The 26,626-nt window shown below is 43.6% G+C and overlaps 1 protein-coding gene across 1 annotated transcript in view; it reads right to left on the reverse strand.

The window, feature by feature from the left end:
• Nucleotides 1-25,626, reverse strand: part of adamts10 (ADAM metallopeptidase with thrombospondin type 1 motif, 10) — a 31,782-nt gene extending 6,156 nt beyond the window's left edge. Inside the window, exons 1-18 of the mRNA XM_079574635.1 lie at nt 25,482-25,626; nt 19,068-19,395; nt 16,011-16,147; nt 15,717-15,926; nt 12,268-12,436; nt 11,948-12,150; nt 10,559-10,642; nt 8,924-9,069; nt 7,393-7,436; nt 7,199-7,304; nt 5,226-5,372; nt 4,906-5,047; nt 4,463-4,570; nt 4,221-4,366; nt 3,968-4,031; nt 3,804-3,906; nt 1,748-1,881; nt 425-548 (exon numbers count right to left, since the gene is read on the reverse strand). Of these exons, the coding sequence (XP_079430761.1) occupies nt 425-548; nt 1,748-1,881; nt 3,804-3,906; nt 3,968-4,031; nt 4,221-4,366; nt 4,463-4,570; nt 4,906-5,047; nt 5,226-5,372; nt 7,199-7,304; nt 7,393-7,436; nt 8,924-9,069; nt 10,559-10,642; nt 11,948-12,150; nt 12,268-12,436; nt 15,717-15,926; nt 16,011-16,147; nt 19,068-19,173 (2,173 nt within the window). The 5' untranslated portion in view covers nt 19,174-19,395; nt 25,482-25,626. The remainder of the gene's footprint in view (nt 1-424; nt 549-1,747; nt 1,882-3,803; nt 3,907-3,967; nt 4,032-4,220; nt 4,367-4,462; nt 4,571-4,905; nt 5,048-5,225; nt 5,373-7,198; nt 7,305-7,392; nt 7,437-8,923; nt 9,070-10,558; nt 10,643-11,947; nt 12,151-12,267; nt 12,437-15,716; nt 15,927-16,010; nt 16,148-19,067; nt 19,396-25,481) is intronic.
• Between the last annotated feature and the right edge of the window lie 1,000 nt (nt 25,627-26,626).

Genomic DNA, 26,626 nt, shown 5'->3' on the forward strand with positions numbered 1-26,626 from the left:
GAAAGAAGGATCTGTTGCTTAAGCTCCGCAGAGTTTTGAACATTAGGCTGCTCACGGGAGAGTTTGCATGTGAAAGGATAATTATATGATACACTTTAAATGTTTGGGCTGCCCTAACTCACAGCACAGGGTGGCTTTCCAGAGGCCAGCTACAATCCAAAATAACTCTTATGCACCACTTGGACCAGAGAACAATGAAGTTGCATAACTGCTCTCAGAAAATCCTTCAAAATAATGTAATCTAATTATGAGAGGGGCAAAAGTGAAAACTCAACGACCCCTGTAACACTCCGGTAAGGGCCATTGCATAAATGCTTACTTTACATCATACTTTTTCCATTCATTTTGGAGCACAAAGTGTTGCATATTTCAGTAAACTGTTAACGTCAGCTCTCGTGTTGCCTGCTGTATTGTGTCTTAGTACCTCCTTCAGGCAGCGAGTCGTTGAAGAGCCCCTCCACGGACTCGCAGCTGCTGCCGTCTCCAGCGCACACCCGGCAGCGATCCTCCCTGACGTCCGAACCCAGCACGCGGTCACAGCCCACATGCTGCACACAAGCAGGAGACAATTGTCAGCCAGGGCCAGGGGCAGCTGAAAGATTACCGAGGATGACTTACAGGTGACTTTTTAAGGACTTCAAATGATTACTGTTGAAAGAGATGAACGACTCAAAGGAATGAATACAGCCATACTAATAGCAACATATTGCGATTAATTGTGCAGCCCTAGTTGTGTCCCTGGGCAAGGCACTTTGCCAAATAAAGCACATTACTTTACTGAAAACACATGCACAACCTATTTAATGTCTGCTTGAAACAGGAGGATCTGTGGTCTTAAGACTCGTCAACGTGACAATGATACTGGCAAACCCAAGAATATAAATGACAAAACAGACAGAAAATATTCAAATGATTGTTAGATGTTAGATCTTAAAACGCTAAAAAATAAAAGCAGATGCACTGCATCAGATATTCATCCCATTCTAACCCTGAGCCAAGTAGGCATTAGCACTGTCGGAGAACATTACCACCATCTCCACCACCTCAGCCATGGCTCATCTCTCCCACATCATCACCATCACCCCCTCAGCAAAACCCTTTGTCCTCATAAAGAGGTACAGTGTGCAGTGAGTTTGTGAACAGAGGAAAAGAGAGAAAAGAGCATGTAGAGATTTGGGAGATGCAGAAAGTCCAAAAGGAAAAGCAATAATAAGAGTCCAGTGAACGCAGCCAACTTTAGGAGAGCTGAGCCAAAGGTCAGCGGGTTCCTCCAAACCTCCGACTCAAAAGAGGAGGGAGAACAGAGAAGCAGAGGCGCAGGGGAGAGAGGAGGGATGTAGATAAACAAAAGCCTCTCATACGGACCTCACTTAAAGCCACAAACACATCACAATAAGAGTCATTCCTCCTTGTGAATGCAGGCTGGCAGCCTCACTTCTGTCAGTCTGCTCCAGGGCAGCTGTGAATACATATGTACAGCTCACCGAGTCCTGATGCTTGTCTCTATTTGCCCATGTTTGTCATTGCATAATGCGGTGTGGATATATAATGCACAATGTAGCTCCTCAAACCTTTCTGACTCTCTCCATGTTCAAGTAAAAAAGGAACATGACGTGTGCCAAGGTTAAGACAGTGTTGCACCTCCGCAGCTGATGGTGATGATGCTCAGCCGCTGGTGTGTAAACCATGTCCAGACTCGATCAGTGTAAACACTCCAATCTCCTCAATCATAAGCACAGACACTTACCTTACATTCTCCGTTCACACATACGTCCAGAGACTCATCCCGGCACGGCGTCCCATCCACAACAGCTGGAGCACGCTCAGTGTAGAAGTTATATCCTTCAGCCAAACAGTTGAGCGAGCATGGTTTCATCCCACCTGCAACGGAACAGGCAGGAACAAACCACATGTTAATGGTTATATGCAAAAAAAGGACACAAAATAAATCAACCCTACATTTGAACAATTTCCAAAAACAAAGCCAGGTTAAATTTTGCGTTCAGGACCAGAAGATGTTAGTGTATATATATCAGTTACTGTGTGAAAATATGTCTCTGAAAACAATGTTGACTGTGGACACACACCTTTGTACTTTATGTTCTGTGCAAAAGTCTGTAATCATACTGTGTACTGAGTGCACTGGTTTGTAACTTCCAATCTAAATAAACAGACGCTGGATGGACTGTCGTCACTGGTTCATAAACTTGCCTCAGAGATCTCCAGCAGTAAATAATCAATTGTAGGAGACTTTTTCTGTGTCATATCAGGTCAAAGTCTTAATTCTATTAGATTAAAGTTCTTACAGACTTAACTGGCGCTTGAGGCTTCAGAAGTGATGCACTTTATATGACTGGCACTGGTTTAGTTTGTGGCCCTGTGTCCGGCTGCATAGAGCAAGCTGTACCTGCGTGTATTCTGCCAGTGATCTGACAAATACAGTATAAGATGTACCCGTTTACACAGAGCTTCTAAGATGCAGGTCTCAAACACGGCAAAGTAAAGATACAGCAACATCTCTGCTCTCAAGTGTATTACACTTTCCTCCATCATCTTAACTGTTCCTGTTCAGCATGTTGATCCTTGGGTTAGGGGTAGGGTTGATCCTTTTCCGAGGCCCCACCTCAGCTTTGGCCTGCTGTCCAGGCCAAAGCTGAGGTGGGTACAGTGTGCTTCAGAGAGTGATTATGTGCTGGTAGAATTAAAAGCAGTCATCCTGCAAACAACTACAAATCCCATGGTGCCTCTTATTTTGCATGTGTTTCCGTGGTGTGCACGAGGTGTTGTATTTATAGGACAACACTTGAGAGAAAAATGCTAAATAAGTATCATTGTGGTACTATTGTGTGCTAATTGCTTTACACTGTGTGGAATCTGCTCTTCAACCCTTTTCTGTTTTGTTGTGTTGCTATGTGTTTGTACACCGCTTATTTACAGGATGTAATGATCGAAATGTCTAAGTACAAAAGGGAGCAGCAAAGAATCTGGCTGACAGTGGCTAAGAGTGTGAGAGCAAATTGTCTAGAGAAAGAATAGAGAGAAAGGGCTTGTTGAGGGGATGGAGTTGAAAAGATAATTGAGGGTGAGTTGGGGCCGAGGAGGACAGGGGAAGGGCGTGATCCCGTCTAAACTCAGGGCAGAGTCTGTGGCTCTGTTCCTATTTTCACAGCTGTAAGGGATTTCCATTGTAACATCAGCTGACTTGATGAAAGCAGCACTTGTTGCCTGAAGTACCGGCCGGAACCGCCGTCTCTGCTTGCTATTATGTTATTGGAGAAGTCGATTAAAGTGAGTTATGTTATTGAAACAATTTCTCTTTCCCGTTGTTCGGTGTAGCAGCCATCATCAAGAGTGAAGCATTTTGAAATGAATACAGTAGCTCTTTGCAGCAGCATCTGTGCGACAGACCACTCCACAAAACTAGTGATATAAGGACTTCCGTTTGTCTGCTTCCATTGGCTCCTGACACATACAGCATATGCAGAAACGGGTGCTACTTAATCAGACTATCCTGTATTATCCATGACCCATAGCTCAAGAAAACTGCCATGATATAAACATACATGTGACTTAGATCAGAGTTTCCCAACTAGGGGTACGAAGACCGTCGGGTACTTGAGCACTTAGCGGGTATATAAAAAAGTTGAAACGGAGTAGAATTTCAAATTTACTAAAGTTAATTTTAATTATGTCTTTCAGTAAAAGGTTTTTGAACTATAGTGTAGAAAATTATTAATTTACAGTTATTTCAAAGCAAATTGTTGACAACTCTGATAAAAACAACGCACTGGTGGGTGTCTCACCTCCTCTGTAAGGCCTCCATGTGTAAAACTTCCCTCGGAAAGGCACACTGTCAAAGTCCGAGCACTGAATGGCTCTGAAATCCTGTGAACCTGGAGGGCACTCCTGCAACACAAAGTTAGTTCAGCACATCTGTGCAGCTACAGCTAAAAAACGTATTGCTTACATCAATGTTGCACGATCTGAACCGTTTTCTCTCTCCAAGGCAATACTTTCCACCAATGGTTGGTCTGAAATCAAAAAGACAACATGAATAATTCCATCCCAAACTGTTTCACTAAACTTAATATTAATATTGATATTATGGCAAAGTACTGCTTTGGTCATGGCAGCATTTGGTCTCTCTTCATTTCCCACAGCTTGACCAGATGTGAGTAGACAAATTAGTGCTTTTTGTATAAAACCAAGTCTAAACTTACCTTGGGCTGTCACAGTGCCTGACGGAGGAAGACACGCCCCCTCCGCAGGTGCGACTGCACTCCTCCCAGGGAGACCAAGCCCCCCAGCCACCGTCTATGCCCTCGGGACGGGTTCCATAGGCCACACAGACACGCTTGTAACACCACTGGACGATAGAACATACGGTTACTCATGATACCGACCTGTCTAGCAGCAAAGTGACCAAGAAAGAAAGTATCAAGTATGAATAGAGTTTAGTCACCCCTTTCTCGATGGTGTTGGTCTGGCAGATGGTCCCCTCTGCTGCTGGGATGCTGCTGGTGATGCAGCGGTTGCTCTTGCTCATGCACCACAGCTCACTGCACACTTCCTATCAGTTTGAACAGACCAAAAACAAAAAGAACAATAAATCTGCTTTAGACAGAGGCACTCTGTCTGTGGCATAGGCTTTGAACACACGAGATGCTTTACCTTCTGCTCCTCATCCAACAATGTCTATAACACATGGGCTTTAACATTGTACATATGCTCTGACCACACAGTACTGACAATAACGAGTCTATAAAACAGTCTGCCCCTCCAGATGTCTGTCCGCTCTGAAGCTACAGCGCCGGGAACATTGGACCAAACCGAAAGTCACTTCTGTAGCGGGCAATATTTAAGAATCATCCGTTTTAATGAATGACACACAGAATAAAGACTTACTGCATATTTACATTGCCGCGACCTGACGCCGTACTGGAAGCGGCACTGCTCATCTGCGTCGTAGGCCTGTCCTGGGGCTGTGGTGGGGTACGTGAACTCCTGCTTTGGTGGCACGTTATTGAGGCAGGAGCCCATGCCAGAGCTATGAAAGGGTTAGGAGAAAACCATATTACCATATTAAATTTGACCATGAACCAACAGCTGCAAGCATCCAAAATGAAAAGAGTATAAAGTTGACGATGATTTGCATCTAAAATGTCAGTGTAGCTGAAATGTCTCCTCCAACCCGGTGATTATCAGAAGTACAGTATGTGACTCACTCCAGGAAGCTGGTGATGTAGTCCCTGCTGCAGGCTGACCAGATGAATGGGTTGGTCTTCATGGTGATGTGGTCTGCCATGAGTTTGGCTGTCTCCTGGCTGCGGGGGCCGCAGGCGTTCCCAATACCATCGTGGTTCATCCCAAAACTATATCCGGGCAGAGAGAGAGAGAGACGCTGCTAAATGAACATCATTACAATATCTAATCAGTATCTTAGTAGTGCAATAGAAAAAAGTCATTAAAATATGTGACCTCAACTGTAATGTTGTAAGGATTGAGCATTCAGTCCTTAATAGTCAACTACGTGGCTAGCGCTTTGTCAGCTACTACATTTTTTATCATTTATAATTCATAATGTAGTTTTAAGCAGCAAAGACAATTGTTAAACAGAGTCCATGATTTCCTTCTACTTTCAGAGACTGTTAAGACACCTCAATTCGGCATCAATTGATCAATCCAGCATCTGAAAATCCAAAAGCATTTCTTCAAAGGTAAAAGATGCTTTTTGCTACTGGATTTGGATGTCATTTCCAGCTGTCCCGTCTTGTACTCTCTGTATCTCTCTGTATCTGTTCATCTCACCTTGAAATCCTCTCTCTCTGGAATAGTACCAGACTGTTTTACTCTGTATTGAAAGCTACTCCATGTACTAATACTCCAGTCAGGCCAGGTAAGCATTTATGTGATAACAGCCCCAGTAGCTGTGTTTGAGCAGGAATTATAAATATTGTGGAAGTGTCTCTGAGTCATTGCCGTCTTGGTTAGACTTGTCCTTTTTATGTGGGACATCCCACCACAAACAAGCCTGGAGTTAATCTACGACTGCCCTGTGGGGTTAGCTAGCTAGTTCATGATGAGAATTAAAACCAAATGTGGCTTACTTTGAGACCAAAGAACTCTAAAGAGCATGGAGTTCTAGAGAATCCACTAAACTTTGCTGTTACTGCCACTACAGGTCCATCCTCCAACGCCAAGATATCCAACGCACCACTTTCCCCCTGGCCAACACTATGGGAGTCTATGTGTACCATACCAAAGGTTCAGGATAACATAAAACGTGAATATTGTAAATTTCTCTATGTTGGTCATTAAAACTTTTGTCTAAGATGACTTATGACTTTATTTTTTCAAGAATCAATTACAAAAACAGACCACCACATGCACGCTCTCTAACAAATGACTAAAAAAAGCTTACAGTACAACTACAGTATAAATGTATGTGCTCAGTGTCCAGTCCATAAGGCAGCTAAGGGCCTGGAGCGAGCCTGGGTTAATCATTAGGAACGCCACAGTCCAATGGATTGCCCATCTGTGACAAGTCTATTAGCGCTGTTTGAACACAAACACACCTTTTTCTGGAAATGTCAAGGTTTCCTTTAAATGAACCAACGTGCTGTGGACAAAAACAATAGCCTCACTTGATTTAATGAATTCATGACAGAAGTAAACCGTGCGTGGAGATAAAATTACAAGTTGTTAGGTGATTCTGTTCGACTGCTCCAAGCCAATGAGTTCAACAGCTTTCCAAGTCATCTGAGGTATCCAAATATAGAAAAAATAAGTGGCAGAGTAACTTAGCAGACCCACGTGTAACTAATTTTACTGACATATAAATAGTGAAAGAAAACATACTGCTATTATCACTTAGTGAATGGAAATGACTCATGGTGCGGGAGTCAACATGAACTCTCTCTGGGGATGTGCAAATGTATTCTAGGGACAGCCTTTCTCTGAATGAAGGAAGAGACCTGCTCAAAGCCAAGAAAAAAGACCCCGCAGCGATTCCTGCAGGGAAACTATGTGTTCTAGTCTGGTGGCCTCCGCAATGCAACACAATCATTACACAATACACAATACACAATGGTAAACATACCATAAACAAGGGAGTGTGTGTTTTTGAAGAGAAATGTACAGCTGTAGGTGCTTTTTTTCTTATCTGAGCAGAGCAATATTAACCCTGCGTATGTCTTACGTGTGTCCGATCTCGTGTGCGATGGTGAAAGCTGTTCCCAGTCCAATGTCCTCGTTGATGCTACAGCTCCGCTCCGGCTCGCACATTCCACCAACAGGAGCCAGACCTATTTCAGCAAAAAGACTCGGATTTAAAAATTACATTCCACACACCCTTTTTCTTAGAATATCTCCTAAACACTGCATTTGAGTTACCTAGAGTCTCACAGGGCTTGTTCTTTTGAATGCAGATGTCGTACCTGCAGACACACACAAACATATTGAACAGACTGTTTACAGCTCCCAGTGTAATCTTGTGAAATAGACCATGTAACTGCACTCACTACAAACACATTATTTATGGTCACATACTCAAATGGAGCTTGACAAAGACAGTTTTCCTGTGTTTTGACTTTTGAAGCTGGTAAATGAAAACGGTGGAAAAGAATGTACAATCGCACTGATTAAAGCAATTGACGGTAACACAGGGAGAGCTTCATGTTTTATTCTTGGGTGGTGTTGAGAGGCTGGTCATGGAGTCGTGTACATTGATGGACGTAGCACACAGATATAGAACAATAGCAGGAAATCAGGGATGGTCACAGCGGTGTCTTTAGTCTGGACAGCATCCACCCAGTTTTTGATAAACGCAGTTGTAAATCAGAGTTGTTCTCACCAAAGCACGTCTAAAGCGGTAATGACGTTTAAGCCTCGGTGCCTCCTCCAACACATTGATAGTGTTCAGACAATCTTCTGCTCAGGGAAGTATGTGTGGCAGCTCTGGTCACATGGAGATGACAGTGACCAAACTGTGGCCCTGTTTGCACATTCCACACTCAACAGCATCAGTGTCCTGTTTGACATTGTTCCCAGCTGCAGCAGCCTCGAGCGCCCTAGACTGTGGGAAACTCTGATGGTGAAAGGGGTGGCCAATGGCATACAGCAGAAGTCCTCCCCAAGACATGGAGTCCAGAATGACTGCCATTATTGCCATATTGTAATTATCATTTCTAAACGACCATTATGTTTTTTTCTAGATTGTCACATTGGGTTCATGATAGAACAGGACACGATACCTCCCGACTGTCTGGGACTTGCCTGAGAACAAAGCAATGAAGAGGCAGAATGAGAATGTTCTGTGTCAGCTTTGAGGAAATGCTGTTAATCCTGAATTGACCAAGAGACGAAGTTAGAAGCTTTACAGAGCATTATTTTTGATTTATTGGGCAATTAATGTCAGACTGCAAGATTGTGCATGGTGATTTAAACTTCACACTTGAGCTCAAATTATGTCTATGTTTTCTGGAGTCTCAAATCATTTTGTAATTATCTTTTTGTTTGGAGAAGGCGGTTTCACACAACACAAACTGAGGAATTGTGTAAACAAATGAAACATATTGCTAATTGTCTTTGTCCAAAACACAGACGTTTTTAATGTAACACAATAAATGACAAATAAAAGTACTTTCATGTTCACAATCGCCTCTTCAAACTTGTGCTGCTACATTGACTGTTCCTTTGCTAATCCTGAAATATTCTTTGTAGTATTTGAACAAACAATGAAAGAATAATGGCCACAGCTGGAAAATCCTTGTAAAGTAGGAATGTGCACACTGGTGACTTAACTAGTAATTGTCCTACCCCACACTTACAGCCAGATGTACCACCGGACCAGCCGAGTTGTTTTGCAGTCCTGAAAACTACATAGACAGTGTTGATGCTTGGGTGAGTAGTAGAAGACTCAGACCTGGTGATGAGCACTGCTGTGTCGTGGTGTGCGATCCCGTTGTCTGGTATGGCATTCCCATAACTGTTGCGATGTTGGATGGACTTCTGCCACTTGCAGAAGCTGTCCAAAGACTTCCCCGCGTGGTGGTTAATCTCGAGGGTTGGCTGGTGAAGACGAGAGGAAAAGCATATACTCACAATACTGGCTTTACGATGTTTTTGTAGCACTAATAAAACTTCATATTAGGTCCAATATTACCAAAGACTAATATTTTCTATTATCACAAGCACACAGTGAGGAGAGTGAGGCGGCCGTTTGCACTGACCACAGCTGGAGACCGACTGTAACCCAGGAATGCGTGCGGTGACATAACCAGTAATTGTCTCAGCCCGCAGTTTCTCATTTTTGGACTGACCCACTGGCAAGTGTAGCTCTACCTTTCTCAAACCAGGAAACCAATGATGGACTACTTTCACTTTTGTGCCAAACACTTTGAGCCAGACTTAATATCATTCACCACTAATGACACCGACATATAGGTTTCTTGACTTCCCCAGATGAGCACTAGCCTTGCTTCAAAAGCGTGTTTGACAGCTGTTAAGGAAACCTCCAAAACCATGGAAGCAGTCCAGCTGACTTTAAGTTTAGAATGGCTTGTCCATCTGCCACATGCTGGGAATAGTGAGGTAATGGGGTCACTGGAGTGGCGTGGTCATCTCCTGTCTGCATTTGAAAAGGTTGTGCACTTGAAATAACCAGAGGCTAGAGGTTACATGGGGATTCATTGACTTACCGCAACTTCCATCTGTCACTTGGATTCATTTTGAGATGATTATAGTAGTAACCAAAACTGGTGCTCCACAGAAATGAAAAGCGTACTACTGTTGGAGGTCAGTGAAGACACCAGGATAATAATAATAGCACATTAGTCTTGCATTTTTCCTGACGCTCAAAGTCGCTTTGAACTTTGTGCATTATTCAATCACACTACGTATGTAGCCACAGCTGCCCTGAGGTGGACTCACGGAAGGGAGGCTGCCAATCTGCGCCATCAGCCCCCCGACCACCACCAACAACTCACTCTCAACACTACAGTTACCAAGGCTTCCTAGTGTTGCCCAGCGGTCTCCCATCAAAGTACTAACCAGGCCCATCCCTGCTTTGCTTCAGCGGTCTGACTGGATCAGACAGAGCAAAGACTTTGCTATGTCTGAGCAAATAGATAAGACTTATAATCACATACCTATATGAATTCCCTTATTTGAACTAGTATGCATGCTGTATTAAAGGTTAGGGTGGTAGGGACTACCAGTGTGAGCACATGACCGTCCAAATTAAACAAAGTGCAATATTTTGAATGAACAGCTTTGGTGCGAAAAGTCCCTGTTTTCCATCACAAAGCCGCTCTGTCTCAAAGTCACTACACAGAGCTTTATTGGCTGACATTTAATGTTTTGAATGAAGAAATCTCTGCTGCTAAAATGCCCAGTTATAAACATATACGGCCCAATGAGCTCAGTACAGAGGTTGCCGATTATGCCAAGTGACAAAACAAGTCATTTAAATGACATACTGTAAGTTATAATACATTAAATAAACACACTGAGTGTGATTCTGGAGTCTGCTGTAAAGTATATGTTTGAGAGCCTTCACCTGGTCCTCCATCAGCAGAATGAGACGAGTCACCACTATGTTGACTGCGTTGCCCAGGCTTGAGTCCTGGAACAGTTTGGCAACCTGACCTCCAAGGAAACAAGAAAAGACCAGTCTTAAAAACAGATGGAAATGAAACCGTGCAAATGTATTATTATTTCCAGATAATGCACAAATACTAAATGTACATTTCTACCATGCCAGGACCAAAACTCGCAAAATGCTGTTAAACTGTATTGAATTTGGTCAAATGATTCATTTTCTGCAGTAGACAAGTGTGAGTGGTGTAAAGCAACACATTACAAGTGTTAATGATCATTATAAAAGTTTAAAGCCTTTTGCAGACACTTGTGAGGACGATGTCTGGCTCACTGCAGCTCGGTGCACGGCTGTAACCTTCAGAGCACTACCCCCTCAGTGACAATAGCAGTGAAGCAGTCCTTCATTAAATAAATAAATACCAAATGCATGTGCGCTGTCTTTCAGTGATTAAGTGTGTGTGAAGGGATCTCCACTGACTGAAATGGGGCCAATGATGACATACAATCTAAAGCTGTCTGCTAGGCCTCATGCAGATCCCCCAGGAGGAATAATGACTTAAACACATTTGTTTTTATTTCTCTCTACACCTAATTATATATAAAAAACACACAAGTTTTTAATTTGGCACATGTTGGAAACAAATCTGTTTTTTTATATTCATCCCAACCCCTAAAATAACAAGCACCTTTCAAATACATCTAGTTTGAAACAACAATCAAACGACAAGAAGACTTGTTTTTCATTTTGCTTTGATAGTTTGCTTAGATAGATCATGAAAGACCTGGAAGTATCGGTGTGCACTGACATGCTATGTTTGAAGGTTTTATAAAATGACACGTATACTGTACTCACTGAGGTTAGAGGGCCAAGTTTTTATTCCTAATTTGACTTTATTTAACAGGGAAAATCCCTGGCCCCAGAGGAGATCCTACTGCTCATGTTTTTGGTGGAAGAGGAAACTAGAGCAGTCACAGGAAACCTACAGAGAAGGGACCAACCCGTCTGGAAATTGAAACTAGGACGTTCTTGCTGAAAGGTAGGAGCTTAAGCCTAACCACTGTGCCCTGTACCGCCCACTTTGTGCAAAATTTGCACTACAAAGCGCTGTACATTTCTGCATCAATCATCATTTCTGACACGTGATATCATAGACTGTAATCAAACACAAACATTTGATGTATTGCCATAAAAGAGCAAAGGTTCTCAAAATAGGGAATGGTTCTTTAAAAGTACACAAAGAGACAGGGCACATGACAAATGAGGAGCCACTGATCTAGACTAGGAATCTAGAGAGAAAAAGGCGCAATAACCTAGCTCTCAACAAGTCTTTTGTGTTGTAAAACTTACAATATTCATGACAGCCAGGATGTACTGTTCGATGTCCCGCCGGCCGTGGTATCCCACCATCATCTTATCGGCCACCACCAGAGTCTCCACGTAGCGCTCCCGACTCACCGAGCGCTTGAGGGGCAGCTGCCCCCGCCCCACGTGATGAGGGGGGGTCTTCAGAGTCCTCTGCCACCACGATGCCGTCTTCATTGGCTTCTCATCTACGTTTGTAAAGTTTTGTTTAAGACCAACATGTATTCACACAAACTAACAACTACTGGATGTTCTACAAAGATCACATCCATGTACTACCGATCCAAATATGCATTCTTTCTCACCAATGACTCCACAGGACTTGCCCTTGTACTGGTGGCGCAAAGAGGAGCGCTTGTAAACCACATGGGGGCGTCCCTCTGTCCTCTCCTCCCTCTCCGTCTGGGTGTCATTGTTCGGAGATGCAAGTGGCTCAATCAGGTACTCCTCTCCCCCAGCAACAATCACCCCTTGCTGTGGAAACACACATGACCCACATATAACATGACAATGGCTTCAACTGGCAAAATACATATTGGACAAATTGCTGTGCCCCGAGAAACTTAAACTCCTCCACCTGACGCAAACACTCTCCAGTGACCTGGGGAGGACATGTGAGTGCAGCGTCTGCAGCGATGCGGTCGTTGAGTCTGGGGCAAAGCTCTCGATTTACTGTCGATCTATGTTCCTACTCTCACCTATGGTCATGAGATCTGGGTCATGACTGAAAGGACAGGATCACGTCTACAAGAGGTCGATGGATATTAGATATAATGAAATGGTCTATTTTCTATGGAGAAGAGGCAGATTCAAGCACAACTACGCACTTGGTCAGAAATGATTCAGAAATGCAGTTAGATCAGTTTGATGATAGCATTATGCGTAATACTAGACACTGTGTAGTAGTACTCGCATCAGCAAGTCTTCTTTAGATGGACGTGAACTTCGCAGACCAACCTGAACTTCGAGACTTGTTTGATGGATAAAGTAAATAGAGGACAGTTAAACTGGGCACCAGGCAGAGGGAGTGTCTCGCTACCATTCACTGCGGCACATTTCAAAGTCTATGTAATCTCATAATGAAGTTAGTGCTGCTCTTCTGCACACATTAACAGTAATTACATGTGCTGCTTATTAACGCTTTGTGAACACACTTGTTATTGCAGGACCTGCTGTTTTTATTGAGGCATACACAGACACATCCAGGGAAAATCCTTTGAGCCACACAGCCAAGTGATTCAGAGCTTTGATCTGAGTTTAGCGCATCATCACACCGCGGCCAGTGCACACATGAGGTAATGTGAATGGCTTGTAATGAGCTGCTCCACTAATAGGCACAACAACAGTACGTGCTTTTGTAGACCTCGTCACGTTCAAGTGCGCCCTCAATGGAGCGAAAGTCTATTTTCATGATGAGCCAAACAAGCCGAGCAAAAATCATTACTCCATCCAGACACTAATTTATGCTCACGGAATCTATCTGGATAAGAATGATTTCAGAAACACAAAAGAGTGCTGGTGCCCTTATAGCTTAGTGGGTAAAGCTGAAGATTGTAAACAAATAGGTTTGTAGAATTGTGTTGATCCAAACCGACTTTTTAAACCCATTGACATTCACTCCCATTTCTGCCATGATCTGATGTTCATCAAACCAGTGACTTCTCAAAATGTCAAGAGGCCATATCATGCCTTTAACTCGAGCCATCACTCACCCTGCGTTTGAAGAGACATGTGGTTGCCTCCTGACCAAAACTACAGCTTCGGGAGCCTAAAACACACACCACCACAAACCCACGCTCTGTTGATAGATGGTTACCAGAAATATTATTACAAACCCGATGTATTAAGGTGCCTTTGTTGCACATAAGTCTTTATTGACAACTCTAAATACCTTTTGCTATCACTGCAAATGCTTAACACAGGTGCCTTATTTCTAACACACAGACAGACTTAAGATACCACAACACACTCTTTATGAGCCACTTCATTGTCTACAAACTTGACAACTCATGGGGGCTGGGAGCTACAATTTGCCTCATTTATGGAGAAGTGCCCAGCTGACGATACAAGCGTCCAGGTGTGCGCAGGTGTGAAAATGAGGGCTTTATAAACTGAAATGAGCACTTTGGTCTCCAGACACATTGCAATACTGTACTGTATGTTTTGCGGGGCAGCCTGATAGGTTACGGGCTGGAGTTAAAAGTTATTGGGCTCTACCTTGTGTTTCTAAGCACAGGCTTTAACTTTGGCACTGATGGCGAGCGCTCAGTGAAATCTTCAGCTTCAGACCTGACTCTGTAAGTGGGCTGGACACTCATGGCTCAGGACTAACTCAACACCTGAATGCAATTTTTTTGTACAGTTGTACAATGACAAATAAAGCACTTACATCTTTACTTGTGTAGAAGGGTGGCCCCTACCATTGTTCCTCTATCTTACGGACCAGACCTGAATATTTTCCGTGGACCGGGGGAGGGGAGTTGAACACATGCTGGTATTGATCACGTTTCAGCCCTGCACTCTGTGATACCAGCGCTGGACACAGATAGTGTTTAAAGCTGAGCACGCACTACACAATATTTTTGCCCAATTTTGTGATCATTTCCAGTCGCGATGAGTCATCTTGAGTCGTGACTCACAATGACTCACCGCGATTCTTTGTGACTGAAGACAGGGTTCATAACTGGACTTGCGTTCAAATAATGTAATCTGTGCGGCAGAAAGATGCAACTTGCCCCAGTTGCAGGAAATCAAACGATAACAGAGCGAAATACACATAGATAAATACAATCGTTACCTCCCTTTTCATTTCTCTATAATAACAGCGGCACAAACAACAGAGTAATGGTCACAGCGACACAAACCACGTAAAACAACACAACATTATATCACCTAAAGTTCGTACACATTGCCACATTTCACCCGCAAACAGAGCTTAGCGGCACTTGCTGTGTTCTATTAACAAAATCAGAGAGGCTCGAACCTGCGCCATTGAACCGTTTTGGGCAGCCAACCGTGGTCACATGACACTGTAGACCAGACTGTTTGTGAGCATGCTTCTCTCGCTCACTGGGGGTCAGCTTTTTTCTCCAAAGAGAGAAATCAAGCGGGAGATAGCACAGAGAACTTAATGCAGCAGAGGGGTATAGTTGTGGCCACTCTGACGGTTCTCATTCGTTTGTGTGTGAGCCCCGATTCTTCACAAAATCTTTTAAGAGTGAAAAAATCTTGTCTGTGCTTAGCTCTTTGTCCAGAGAGAACTTAAAAATGATGTAGCCTAGAAGCTGAATGAAGTACATGTGGCTTTAGCACGACGTAAAGGTTGATGAGGGGGAGGAAGAGGCTGATAAGGGAAAGCAGTGCACTCACAACACACCTTTCTCAATAGCGACAAACTCTAACCACTGGCCGCAAGCATTGGCGCAGCCCTTGTTTGACTCGTATGGACCAACGCTACCGTTACGGCAAGCAGAAGATCTAACTTTAGGTCAAATTTTAATTTCACGGTTGAATTTTCATAATTTTTGTGTTTCTAGACGGCTGAAAAGTACAGAACAGGAAGGACCACTCTTTAAAGCATCTCGTATGTTGCTTGGAGCGCCTTCTGTAAGAAGCAGTGGGAATTAACCACGAGAAACACAAAATACAGGCTACCACTTTTAGTCCATGCTAACAAATCGATGGTGCCGTAATAAATGTAGTTTGAGTGTTGAAGGGGTCATAAAAGGGTCCTACAATCTAGGAACTATCTTACCAGGCCGTTGCAGTTGCTCAGAGCCACTTTGCTGGAGTGTGGTCGATCCTGCAGGTGTCCCACATAGTGACAGTGTGGCGAGTAAGGGTGGCTCCAGGCCAGACGCCCCCTCTTCCAGTATTCTACCCTGAACAGGCGGGACAGCAGCCCCCCCTGCAAAGTCAGGTTCAGCAGGAAGTTGTTGTTGGATGTGGAGAGCTGATAGAAGAGCTGCACACAGGATTTTACAGTAGCTTGTATACATATTTATACAAATTGTTGACATATTTAGCAACAATGGAAGAAAGATTATACAGAGTCAGGCAGTTTGTCCTCAGCGCTGCGTTGTCTCCTTCGGTGCTGCGGGTGAGCAGTGTCCATGGTCTCTCCATCGGGACCCACTCGCACTGGGATGGCAATCTCATAGTGACCCAGACTGGACAGGAACTCAGCTACAGACATAAAGCATACAAGACACAAGCAATATTATTGTACATCTTTAAACTTTCAAACATTTTAATTAAATTACAAAGTTGTTGTTGATCTTTTCCATGGTATCTGGAAACATGTACAACTTTGTGAAGAGAATCTGGTTCAAAGCCTTTTTGCGTAATTCAGTTGGAAAAGTGTAAGCCTTTGGGTGTTTGCTGACAAGAGCTTTTTCCTCTAAGAGTGACCTGTAGATGAGGCCAGCAGGGTCGTCACCATGGTCACAGTGAAACAATATACTTCCTGTCTGCCCTGGTTCACTCTGTGGCCCATACTTCAGCCCTGTGGAGGTTTACAGTCCAAATACACATAGCCACAAAGAGTTCATGGGTCATCACCTTCATCTGACCTCTGGCCTTCTGCCAAAGTGGTACAGAGGCACGCTTACCCTGAGAGAGAGCACTCTGACATCTCTTAAAGGCAACATTGCCAGATAAAATGTCTCCAAGAAGAAACTGCTATTTTACGCTGAAGGAAATAAATGGTCAGACTCACTATGAAAGTGTGCAACATACTTGAAAAGGTTCATATAATTTTACTGTGGGTAAAAATGTGGACACAGCAGGCCATCCGTACAAAAGTCGAACTTTGCAGTCAAAGTTGCAGTTAGAGTAAAGCAGTCATATTCATATTTATTCATATGAGCGATTGTGATGTTGTCACATCCGGGGGCTGTGGTAGTCTATCATGGAACAAATACTTTTTATTAAAAACATTAAATTGCCTAAGTTCACAAACAGGGCACTGCTTTCCTTGCGCTGTAACAGATCAGTAATTTTCGAAAACAGAGTTAGAGGCCTGGACAATTCACCACAACATCTAGCAAAAACCGCAGAAGCAAACAACAACAGCGATCGCCCGTATTCCTATTCATTTGTTTATCGCGCCGATGTCGCTTCAAGCATGCCCTCTTTTGTGTATGACAAGCAGCAGCTTTCCCACATGTGTGCAAAAGGTCATTTTCAACTAGTTGGACAGAGTTCTAATTTTAAAAGACCACATATTGTAATTGGTTAGGAATAAGAACGAGTCACTTTTGGACACTTGAGAGGTTTAACCAACGTATAGCAGCTGCCAGCTTCTACACTTAAATAGCCTGGCTAACGCCAGACTAAATTCACAAGTGATATTCAGTCTGGGGACCACCAATTCATTTTCCCGTAGGAGAGGTGTGGTTTATGATCGTCCATAGCCGTTTATTGGGCGCTACGAATGTCTATCATGCGTCTGCACGTAGCCACAGCCAATCGCATCATCGTATCCGATGACGTATGACGTACCCGCTGTAAAATTTCGAGCTAAACTATTTAGAAGCTTGATCGGAAAATAGCGTAGCGTCTGCTGCTGTCATGTTTGATCTGTAAATAAACTTTTTCTTTTTTAATTCGTAAATAAACTACAAGCTTCCGTATATCGAATAGCTCGTCATCGTCTTGCCGTCCCTCCTCGTTCTGTGATTGGTTCCCAAATCCATGTGAAAATTTCGGCCATGGTCCCCAGCCTGCTGTGCAGTTCGAAATGATTCGAGCGCACACAGCAGTCTGGCGTTAGCCAGGTTAACACTTAAAGGCAATGCACTCTGAACTAATTTCTTCTTTCTCTGAATGAAATGTTGCACATTGTTTCACAGAATGTCGCTAATGCCTGCAGTGAAGCCACTGGTGCCACTCTCCCCAAGTCTTTCCCACAGAGTTGTTTCCCACAAAACACTTCCCTGGGTCCCAGCTCTAACAAACCACAAAGAGTAAACAGCTGCTGGACTGGACCACTTTGTTTGATGCGGGGAAAACTCTCCTGCTGTGAATGAAAGAGGGGTGTTAAGGAACAGATAAAACTGACCTCCAGTGAAGGCTTCACAAGACCTCACACAGAATTAAGTGCATGCTAATGAGAGCCAGATCTGAGTGCCCGTTTATGAAACAGGGAAAACAAAGAGTGACCCTCATCTTCAAAAAAGTAGTCAAATGTGTTCAACACATGATAGCAATATTTAACCATTACTAGTTACAAGAGTCATGCTAAGTCCAAGACTGCCTAAAATCAAATAGGGAGCAGTACATTACACCATAGAAAGAAACCACTTTAACACCATCTACAGCAGTACAGTCAAACATGTGGGCATCACCCTGTTATGGCTATCACTAAATGAACACAGTGGAAGGAAGCACAGCGTTTGGAAAAAAGTCCCTCCCTTGATCTCAGGTCACAGAGGTCCAACTTGGTGCCACTCCTGTCTACTGTCTGAGATGATAAATTACTGGATATTTTGTTTTGTAACTAAAACATTGAACGGCCTGTGTTTTCATTTAGTATTGAGCCATGTCCCGACAGTGGCCTCGTCCACATCGGCCTCACACTGTTATTTAAAGGAAGCTCTGCGGCCGACTATTAGAGACGAGTGACTGTGAGGGTTCAGAGGTTAAGTTTAGGAAATATACAATGACAGGCCTGTTCTGGGTGAAGGCACCAGGGCACTGGAGGATTCTGGGTGTTTGTGTATGTCTGTGCTTTTGAGGGATTAGTCTGTTGCGCTTCAGTGTGTATGTGGACAGGGGTGCAGGGCACGTGGCTGCGAGCTTTACCATGATTTGTCAAGAAGTTCAAGTTCAACTGAAGACAAGAGACAAGAGCTGGAAGACAGAGCCAAGACACTGCTACAGGCACATCCAAAAGTTATAACACACATGCATGTGACATTGAAGCGTTAACATTGAAAAGTGCATATCAACAAAATGTACGTGTTAAACAGAGTGCTGCGTAACTGTCCCAGAAAAAACAATAAAGATACAGACATATTTATGCATTTTTGGTAGTCTTCCAATCCAGAGGTACTGATTGATTTGACACAAACACACTGACAGAAATAAATGACACAATTCTTACCTTGTGATTGACCAAACTCATGTCTGTGACCTCTGGCGATCTGCATGGCAAGTGCTACAACAATGACTATAGTGCTGGGCAGCCCTGTCCTCCACGCCATCTCCATGGTTACTGCAGAGGTCGCTATAGTAACAGAACTCAGTGCAGTGGTCCCCGCGCCTCTGTCCCAACATGTCTCCTGTCCTCAGGGATGTCCCGGCTTCTAGCAGTGGGACAATCTGGTGTTGTGGCTGGCCATTGCTACAGGAGAAGCTGAACGTTCACACAGACATGGCAACATCTAATGTATCAGGGCTGGAGGTGAAGATGTGGTCCCTCGTCTGTTGTCCTGTAGAGAGAGGGGGGCGGGCTCAGTGAAGCCAATCAACAACGATCATTTGCAGTAACGTTAGTAGGATTTTAAAGGTTAATGTGGTTACACAGTAGTATCAATGCTCCTCCCTAAAGGTGACACCTAACCTCCTTGGGAATCATTACTAGACTGACATGGGGCATCCAAGTCTGCTTTGTAACAAAAAGCAACATTTAGGTCATCACTGAAGTCTATGAAGACAGTGAATCACAGAGTCTAGCGAAAACCTCTCCTTCTGATTCTCAGGCTAATCAAACCAGGCTCTGATGCCCACGGACAAGAGCAGGTCCCGGGCCGGCCCCATCTCTAAGCCTCCCTTTGGATGGGGCTGCCATCGGGACGACTTCAAACACAAAGAAAGCCACTGATCTGGTAAAAGAGCGCACTTAAAGTCCAAACATGGTCTGAAGTGGGCATTATGTCAGAGGCTCTGGGGGTAAAATGAGCCAATTTGAGGGAACCAGCAGGACCCTAGCACAGTTGGGTGTGGACTCTGTGGACTGGCTGGCACGCAGCCCGCCTCAACTCTTTACTAATTAGCTGTCTGATGGTATGAGCGTCTTCTATATGAAGAGATTCAGACAATGAGAGTGGAGGCAGCTGCTACAGTTTGTCCTTCAAAGAAATAAACAGGCCTTTGGCATTTCCCACTTTAAATGTGACAATGTGACGATGGAAAGAGCCAGAGAGGATCTGCATTTCATCAACTACTTTCCATTCTGTTAATTGACTGGGCTAAAATTACCAGCAGCAGATATTTGAACTGTCTTCTGCCTTTGCACCAGTGCTCTGGTTCTCTTACCTGTAAATGTTTTTGGTCATAGTGCCAATTCACATATTTCCTTTTTACTGAGTTCATTTTAAGAGCTTGCATTCAGAGCGTTCTAGAATTTAAGGTCATAATTTCAGAAACACAGCACGGTAGCACAGCGGTGAGCGCTCCCGCTTCACAGCTAGAAGGTCCTGGGTTCGATTCCCAAGATGGGCCTTTCTGTGTGGAGTTGTCATGCTCTCACCGTGTCTGCATCAGCCTGGCTCCACATCTGCTCCTTACGGGTTGCCCTAGTGGCATCAGAGGATGGGGCAAATGCAGAGGACAAATTTCCTTAAGGGGACAATAAAGTATACAAACAAACAAACTCTGGGAGTCATTTACCAAGTGTTTGCTCATGTGCAAACTCACACAGCATTATTGTGTTTGTACATATCAGATTTGGAGGCCTTATACTGTAATACAGGCAAAATCAAATGCACTTAGTGGAAAATTAAGTGCAACACAAAACAGCAGATTTTACTTCCTTGCACCCGCTATTTAGCACCTGCCTTAATAAATGATCCCCTCTATGTTTTCCGGGGTCTGAAGTGGAGTTTACTTTTCCAATTCTGTCACCAATAAAAAGAACATTAGAATTACATTGCATACTTTATCAAATCTGGACAAAAGCAGCACTATATGCAAGAGCCCGACCGATACATCAGCCAGCCGATATATTGGGGCGATATTGTGTATTTTCAATATCGGCAATATCAGTATTTAAATATCAGCAGCGCATATCGGTATCTTAGAAAAACCACATTGGTTGACCTTTATTAGATATATTAATATGATTAAACCTTTAATAATTAATAACCTATAATATTAGATGTTTAACTATAGACTATTTGAAAGATTAAAAAAACCATCAAATTAAATTACTTAATATATCGACTTATATAGTATAACGGCTATAGGCCATGCCAATCCCTTCGTATTGAACCCCAAAAATCCCGATCGGTCGCGTCCTACTATATTATACACAAATTACCATTATTGCAATATTAGATAATTATATAACATATTGCAATATCAGTGAGATCTTTCATCTGACTGAGATTTGCACATTTCAAGCTTACACTGCATAAAATTAAGAAAGGCCAACAGAGACAACAAAAGAAAAAAGCGAACCAAGAAAAATGTGTATGATTTAACAGAGACTCGTATAAGAATTGCTAGAAAAATTGAATGTTGCAATATATTGCAACTGTAAATCATTTGGACATTTTATTCAATTAGCACAAGCATTAAGTGGAACATATGAAGTTGTACTGTTCTGTGTGTTTGAGCCAAAGACAACAACAAAGATACTTTCTCAGACCTATTTTAGCCCGTTACAGAAACAGAGCAGAGCCAGTGCCCTTTTTGTTGACTTGCCCCTTCCCTTTCCTAAACTCCGGACTGCATCGTCAGCTAAAGGGGAGGCCGACTGCTCTGTGTCCCCACCTCCCCTCCCTCCTGTCTGGGGAGGGTAGAGACGCCACACTGGCCCAGATGGCTGGCTGCAAACCAACTCCAGCCAAAGGTAATCGGAAGCAGATGGGAAACCTTTTTTGTGACGAAAGCAGTGGAGCAAGTTGCCCCCTGAAAAGAGAGAAAATGCTTTGCACGTCCCACATGGGGGATTAAACCGGGAGAGGGCATTTCTGAAGTGTAAATATGTGCAGGAATGCCACTTATTTATACACATGGGGAAAAAAGAGCGCTTTGTGACCAGCACCGTGTCTTCAAACGGTCATAAAGGGGTGAAAAGTGTCTAAATACAGTGTGCATGGCCTGTCCTATTCCAGATGGGGCATAGTGATGAAGTGGCTTAAAACCTGGGTTTCAAATCTCACTCATACACTTCTAGTTGATTCTAGATTCTAGTTGAAAAAAATAATTCTGCAATCACAATCCATTAGACTTTTTGTCCTGTTGCAGCCTGCTGGTCCCCTGGTCCCTGTCCCCTCCCTCGGGCCCTCTCTCAGTCATTTCCTGTACATGTCAAACTCCCTCTGTTTCATTACTGCTGCTCCCGCTCGCCATTTATTGAGGGGTTATTAAACTTACAGCTTGATATCAAGTGCTTTTTATTACAACCAACTCCCGCTTTGTTTGTTTTAACAAGAGTAAGAGGGAGCCTGGACCCCACAGCGGTTCCCCTTGGTGCTTTTTAAGTCAGGCTGCTTAAATGAAGGCATGTGCAGCCTTGAAAAGCCCCCCCTTACACCACGGCACATGCATGCACCCTCTTCTGGTAGTGTCCTGGGAAATGTTTGCAGCTTATCAGCCTAAATGAAGAGTCATCTGTCTGGGGGAGGTGATGCTGTTGTACATCTTTGCTGTGCGCTGCGCGAAACCTCCTCTCTGGGCTGTATCACTTTAGCAAAAATAAAAAGCGTATGTTTGTCGGCAGGCCAAGCAAGCCGGCGCGTACGCTCCCACTCCTTGCTTTTCTGTTTTCTTTGGACCCGTACCTCGACAGCCCCAGGAATATCAAGCGTATAGACCGACCTAAATCACAGCCAAGCACAGACCGGGCTGCAGACAGGCCACACAATTGCAATCACAATCCGCGAAGGTGAAGAGGAAAGAGGAGAAGAAAGGTTTCATTGTGAGAAAAGTTGGATGGCTCAGGATAATTAGGTGGGAATTTAAGCGAGGGCCAGATTTGAATGTAATCAAGCCGGTGCCTGGACCCAGAAGCATTTGACACGTCATTTCTTCATCCTGTCATCCAGTTGTGAACAGAGGTTTTTATGTGGTGCGACGGATGTACAGTAACCTCTTTTTTCACAGGCTAACTATGCTGTCCTTGTCTGGAAGCGTTGCCAGGGAAGAGTGGAGCTATCCGAAAGCTGGCCCACTAATCAGAGCCATATGAGCGACTCAGAGAAAAGTCTGTATGGAACTAACAGATGCTAAGTGTCCAGGGACTTGCCTAACCCCCCTGGTCGCTCTCTTTCACACACACTGTCTACACTTTGATCAGCCAGAAGCTCATGAATCAGCTTTAGGTTGGGTTTATTATTTCATTAAGCTGCTGGTGCGGCTTCCCCCTTTTCTAACAGACCATAAGGCCGCGGATCATATGGCCCATAAGTAGCATAGTCTAGAGGAAGAGACGGCTGCTCCGAGGAGCCAGAGAGGGAGTGTTTGTATTACCGATAAAAAAGGAGTTAAACTGCTCTGTCTCCCAGAGTGCTGAGTCAGGATCATACTGACCCGGGCCTCTGTTTAGCAACAAAGAGATATTTTCATTACACCACATTTTATCCAGTTAGAAACTAGAAAAACACTATCTGTCACTGGATTTCTCAGCACAGCAGGTTCAGTTTGTGCTCAGTGCAAGGTTATTGCGAAAAGAGTGGCGTTTATACTTTTTTGCATGAGTAAAGATCCCTAAAAAGATTGAACAATGCCTTAGTGGAGGTCTGCACTGTCAAACTAGAACAATAATAGTGACTATTGAGCACAGCCAAAAAGCGCGTCAGACTGTGTGCCTGTGCAGTGATCTTTCAGCGATATTATGAGGTCTCCTGGGTTCACCCAACAGCCATGTGATCCCCTCAACAGGTGATATAAATAATACAGAGGGTTAAATCCCAGACTAAACTCATGGAGCGTCTGGTCCAAAGTGAAAAGAGGCGGGCATTCCTTTCTCCGTTTGGCCAAATAAACAGCGTGCAGATGAAAAGTGGGAACATAAGCAGGCGGGCGCGCGCGGATGTGCTCCCCTCGCCTCAGAATGTGCCTCACAAATCTGAAACAATATTTAGAGAGAGCGCTGACTCGACACGACCGCAGCGGCTCTGGGAGTACAGCACAGATGGTCCACACTGCTCCACACACGAGTTACATCTCTCAGCCCACTTTCTATCAGTCTGCTGGGACCCATACTCCGTTTATATTACATAACACACAATTATTGCTGCAGACGTAGGTGACTCAGGCCTTTTGGAAGTCTCTGACAGTTCTTTTGCACTGCATTTCTGCAGTCCTTTTGCATAAAATCACAGTCAAAATTACTCAACAATTCCCACACTGTGCAGATGAATTACGATGTGTGTTTGTTTTTATATCTCACAGACCAACAAAACCAAACAGAACATTGCAGCCAACCTTTTTACTATATTGCATGGTTTTGTACCACTAAATTGAGTTGTGGGACTTGGTTTCCTGTTACAATTAAGGCAAAACCAGGAAGCAGGAATGTTCTAAATAAAATATTTTCAGTTAGAGCAACTGCAGTTATACAACACCCTGTGCAGTCAATTGATCTAAACCGACTTGCATGTGCTTAGCCTACATTTATAACATGTGTATTGACCCCTCAGGAAAGATAGTAACAGCTGATCTAATCCAAGTTTACCACAGTTTCTACAGCTTGTATAGTACTCATTCATAACCATTCAGGCATTTGGATCATTTGTATTTATCAAATGTACAGACATATGGTCCTGCTTTGATGAAGCGTGTGCTGTCACCTGAGTCTAATTATGAGTGATTGGTCACAGGTCACAATAGCACATTATCTGCAGGTGTTTAATATCGATGGGTTTAGTTATCTGTGGCAGGGATTAGCAAGGTGGGGATCTGGGCTGGGGGCTCAAGATAAATTAAAAAATAATGGTAGAAAGAATTAGTATTAGTTTAGAGTAGACTGTATTAGTGGGGTCAAATAACAAAATAAAAACGTTTACATTCATATGAACTTGATATTACATGTTTGGCTTGAGGTAATTACTTTTGATTTTAAAAAAAAAAAGAAAAGAAAAAAAAAGAAAGACAAAAAGTTGTGTTTAATATGTGTTGGTTTTGAGAATATTAGTCCACACAGTAAACATTGAATGTAGTTACATAATGTCTAGTCTAAGTAAAGCATTACTTCATTAGAAGTGTGAGGGCCATTGCTCCCCCCAGAGGCCGAAGTCACAAAGCAGCTCTTCAGTTTGAGTCAATCCTGAGGATGTCTGGAGACGGCCACATCATCCATTTATATGGACTGGAGTGGCCCTGGCATGTCCAGTAATGACTTATGACTCCAAAACTAAGTTAGTGCACATTCACACAAAAATATAAAATAACTTACTTGTTTTTATAAAGCAAAGTTTCATCAAATGCAAATATATTTGAACAGACTTCAGCTGAAGCAGAGAGCACTGGTTGGAGCTGCAGCCTGTTGCCAGCATCATGTCAGGACCGTTTCCTTCCAGACGTGTTGCACGGAAGAAGGCGCAGACTTTAGCGGGATATGGGCACTTACCTTCCCCCTGAGTTCCCTCCAGACGTGTCCGAGCTGAGAGTGTCCTGTGGCCGCTGTCCCGAGTCCACTGTCCCGCTGTGTCCGCAGCAGCGAAGGGAGAGGAGGCGGTGCAGGCGGCGGAGGAGACGCTCCACTTCTCCTCACGTTAGCGGCAACTCCACAGTCAAGACGCACGTGCGGGAATATCGACACTTCCGGTGCACGTTCAAAGTAGTGCTACTACTACTACTACTACTACTACTACTACTACTACTACTACTACTACTACTACTACTACTACTACTACTACTACTAATAATAATAATAATAATAATAATAATAATAATAATAATAATAATAAACGTATATAATCATTATAATTATTTTATGCATAAACCACATTTCTTTTGGAACTTCCAGAGTAACTACACAAACTGACTAATTGAAATTGGCTGCAAAAACCCACAACACACAGACAACGACGTGGTTGTAAGTGTTTTCTTTTTCACATAGTCGATATGTGGACCACTGCTAGCAATACATTAGCCAGCAGTCACATGTTTGCCTCTACAGGTGTTTGCCGCTTCTCTAGGGCCAGTGCTGCACTTTGCATGGATCAGTTCACCCATTCACAGCCACTCCAGTGTAAGTGTGCAGACACTGGAGGCAAGGTGGTGTGGGTAAAGTGTCTTGCCCAAGAACACCGCAGCATATGATGTTTTGCGTTGGTGAGCCCTCCATCAGTTGTTGAGTAAGTGTGACTGGTTAACAATAAGAAGAGATATTGTGTTGTGTTTCAGTCATTAAACATTTGACCTTCTCAAACTATCACCAGGCCTGGATCAAGATCTAATCAACATGTCTATACCAGAAAAAAAAAATCAAGTGGTACCAGCAGTGCACGTGCCACAGTTTGAGAAGTAACAATGATATACACATTGAATAATCCGAAATCCTTTTGATCACTTTATTGTGAAGGAGCATACATTGATTTCCTGTGCTGTGTTTTCTTTTGTCCGCCTTGACAGGTTTGAGTTCAGTGATTGGTTGCAGCTCAGTGAAGCAGCTGCAGACAGAGGAGGAGGAGGGAGCAGTGAACCCATTTACACACTGCACTCAGAGACTGGGCTCAGAGCTCCACAACGAGTCACCGTTTCTGGGTGAGG

The sequence above is a fragment of the Gobius niger genome (genome assembly GCF_951799975.1).
Source record: "Gobius niger genome assembly, chromosome: 17".
Lineage (NCBI taxonomy): Eukaryota > Metazoa > Chordata > Actinopteri > Gobiiformes > Gobiidae > Gobius > Gobius niger.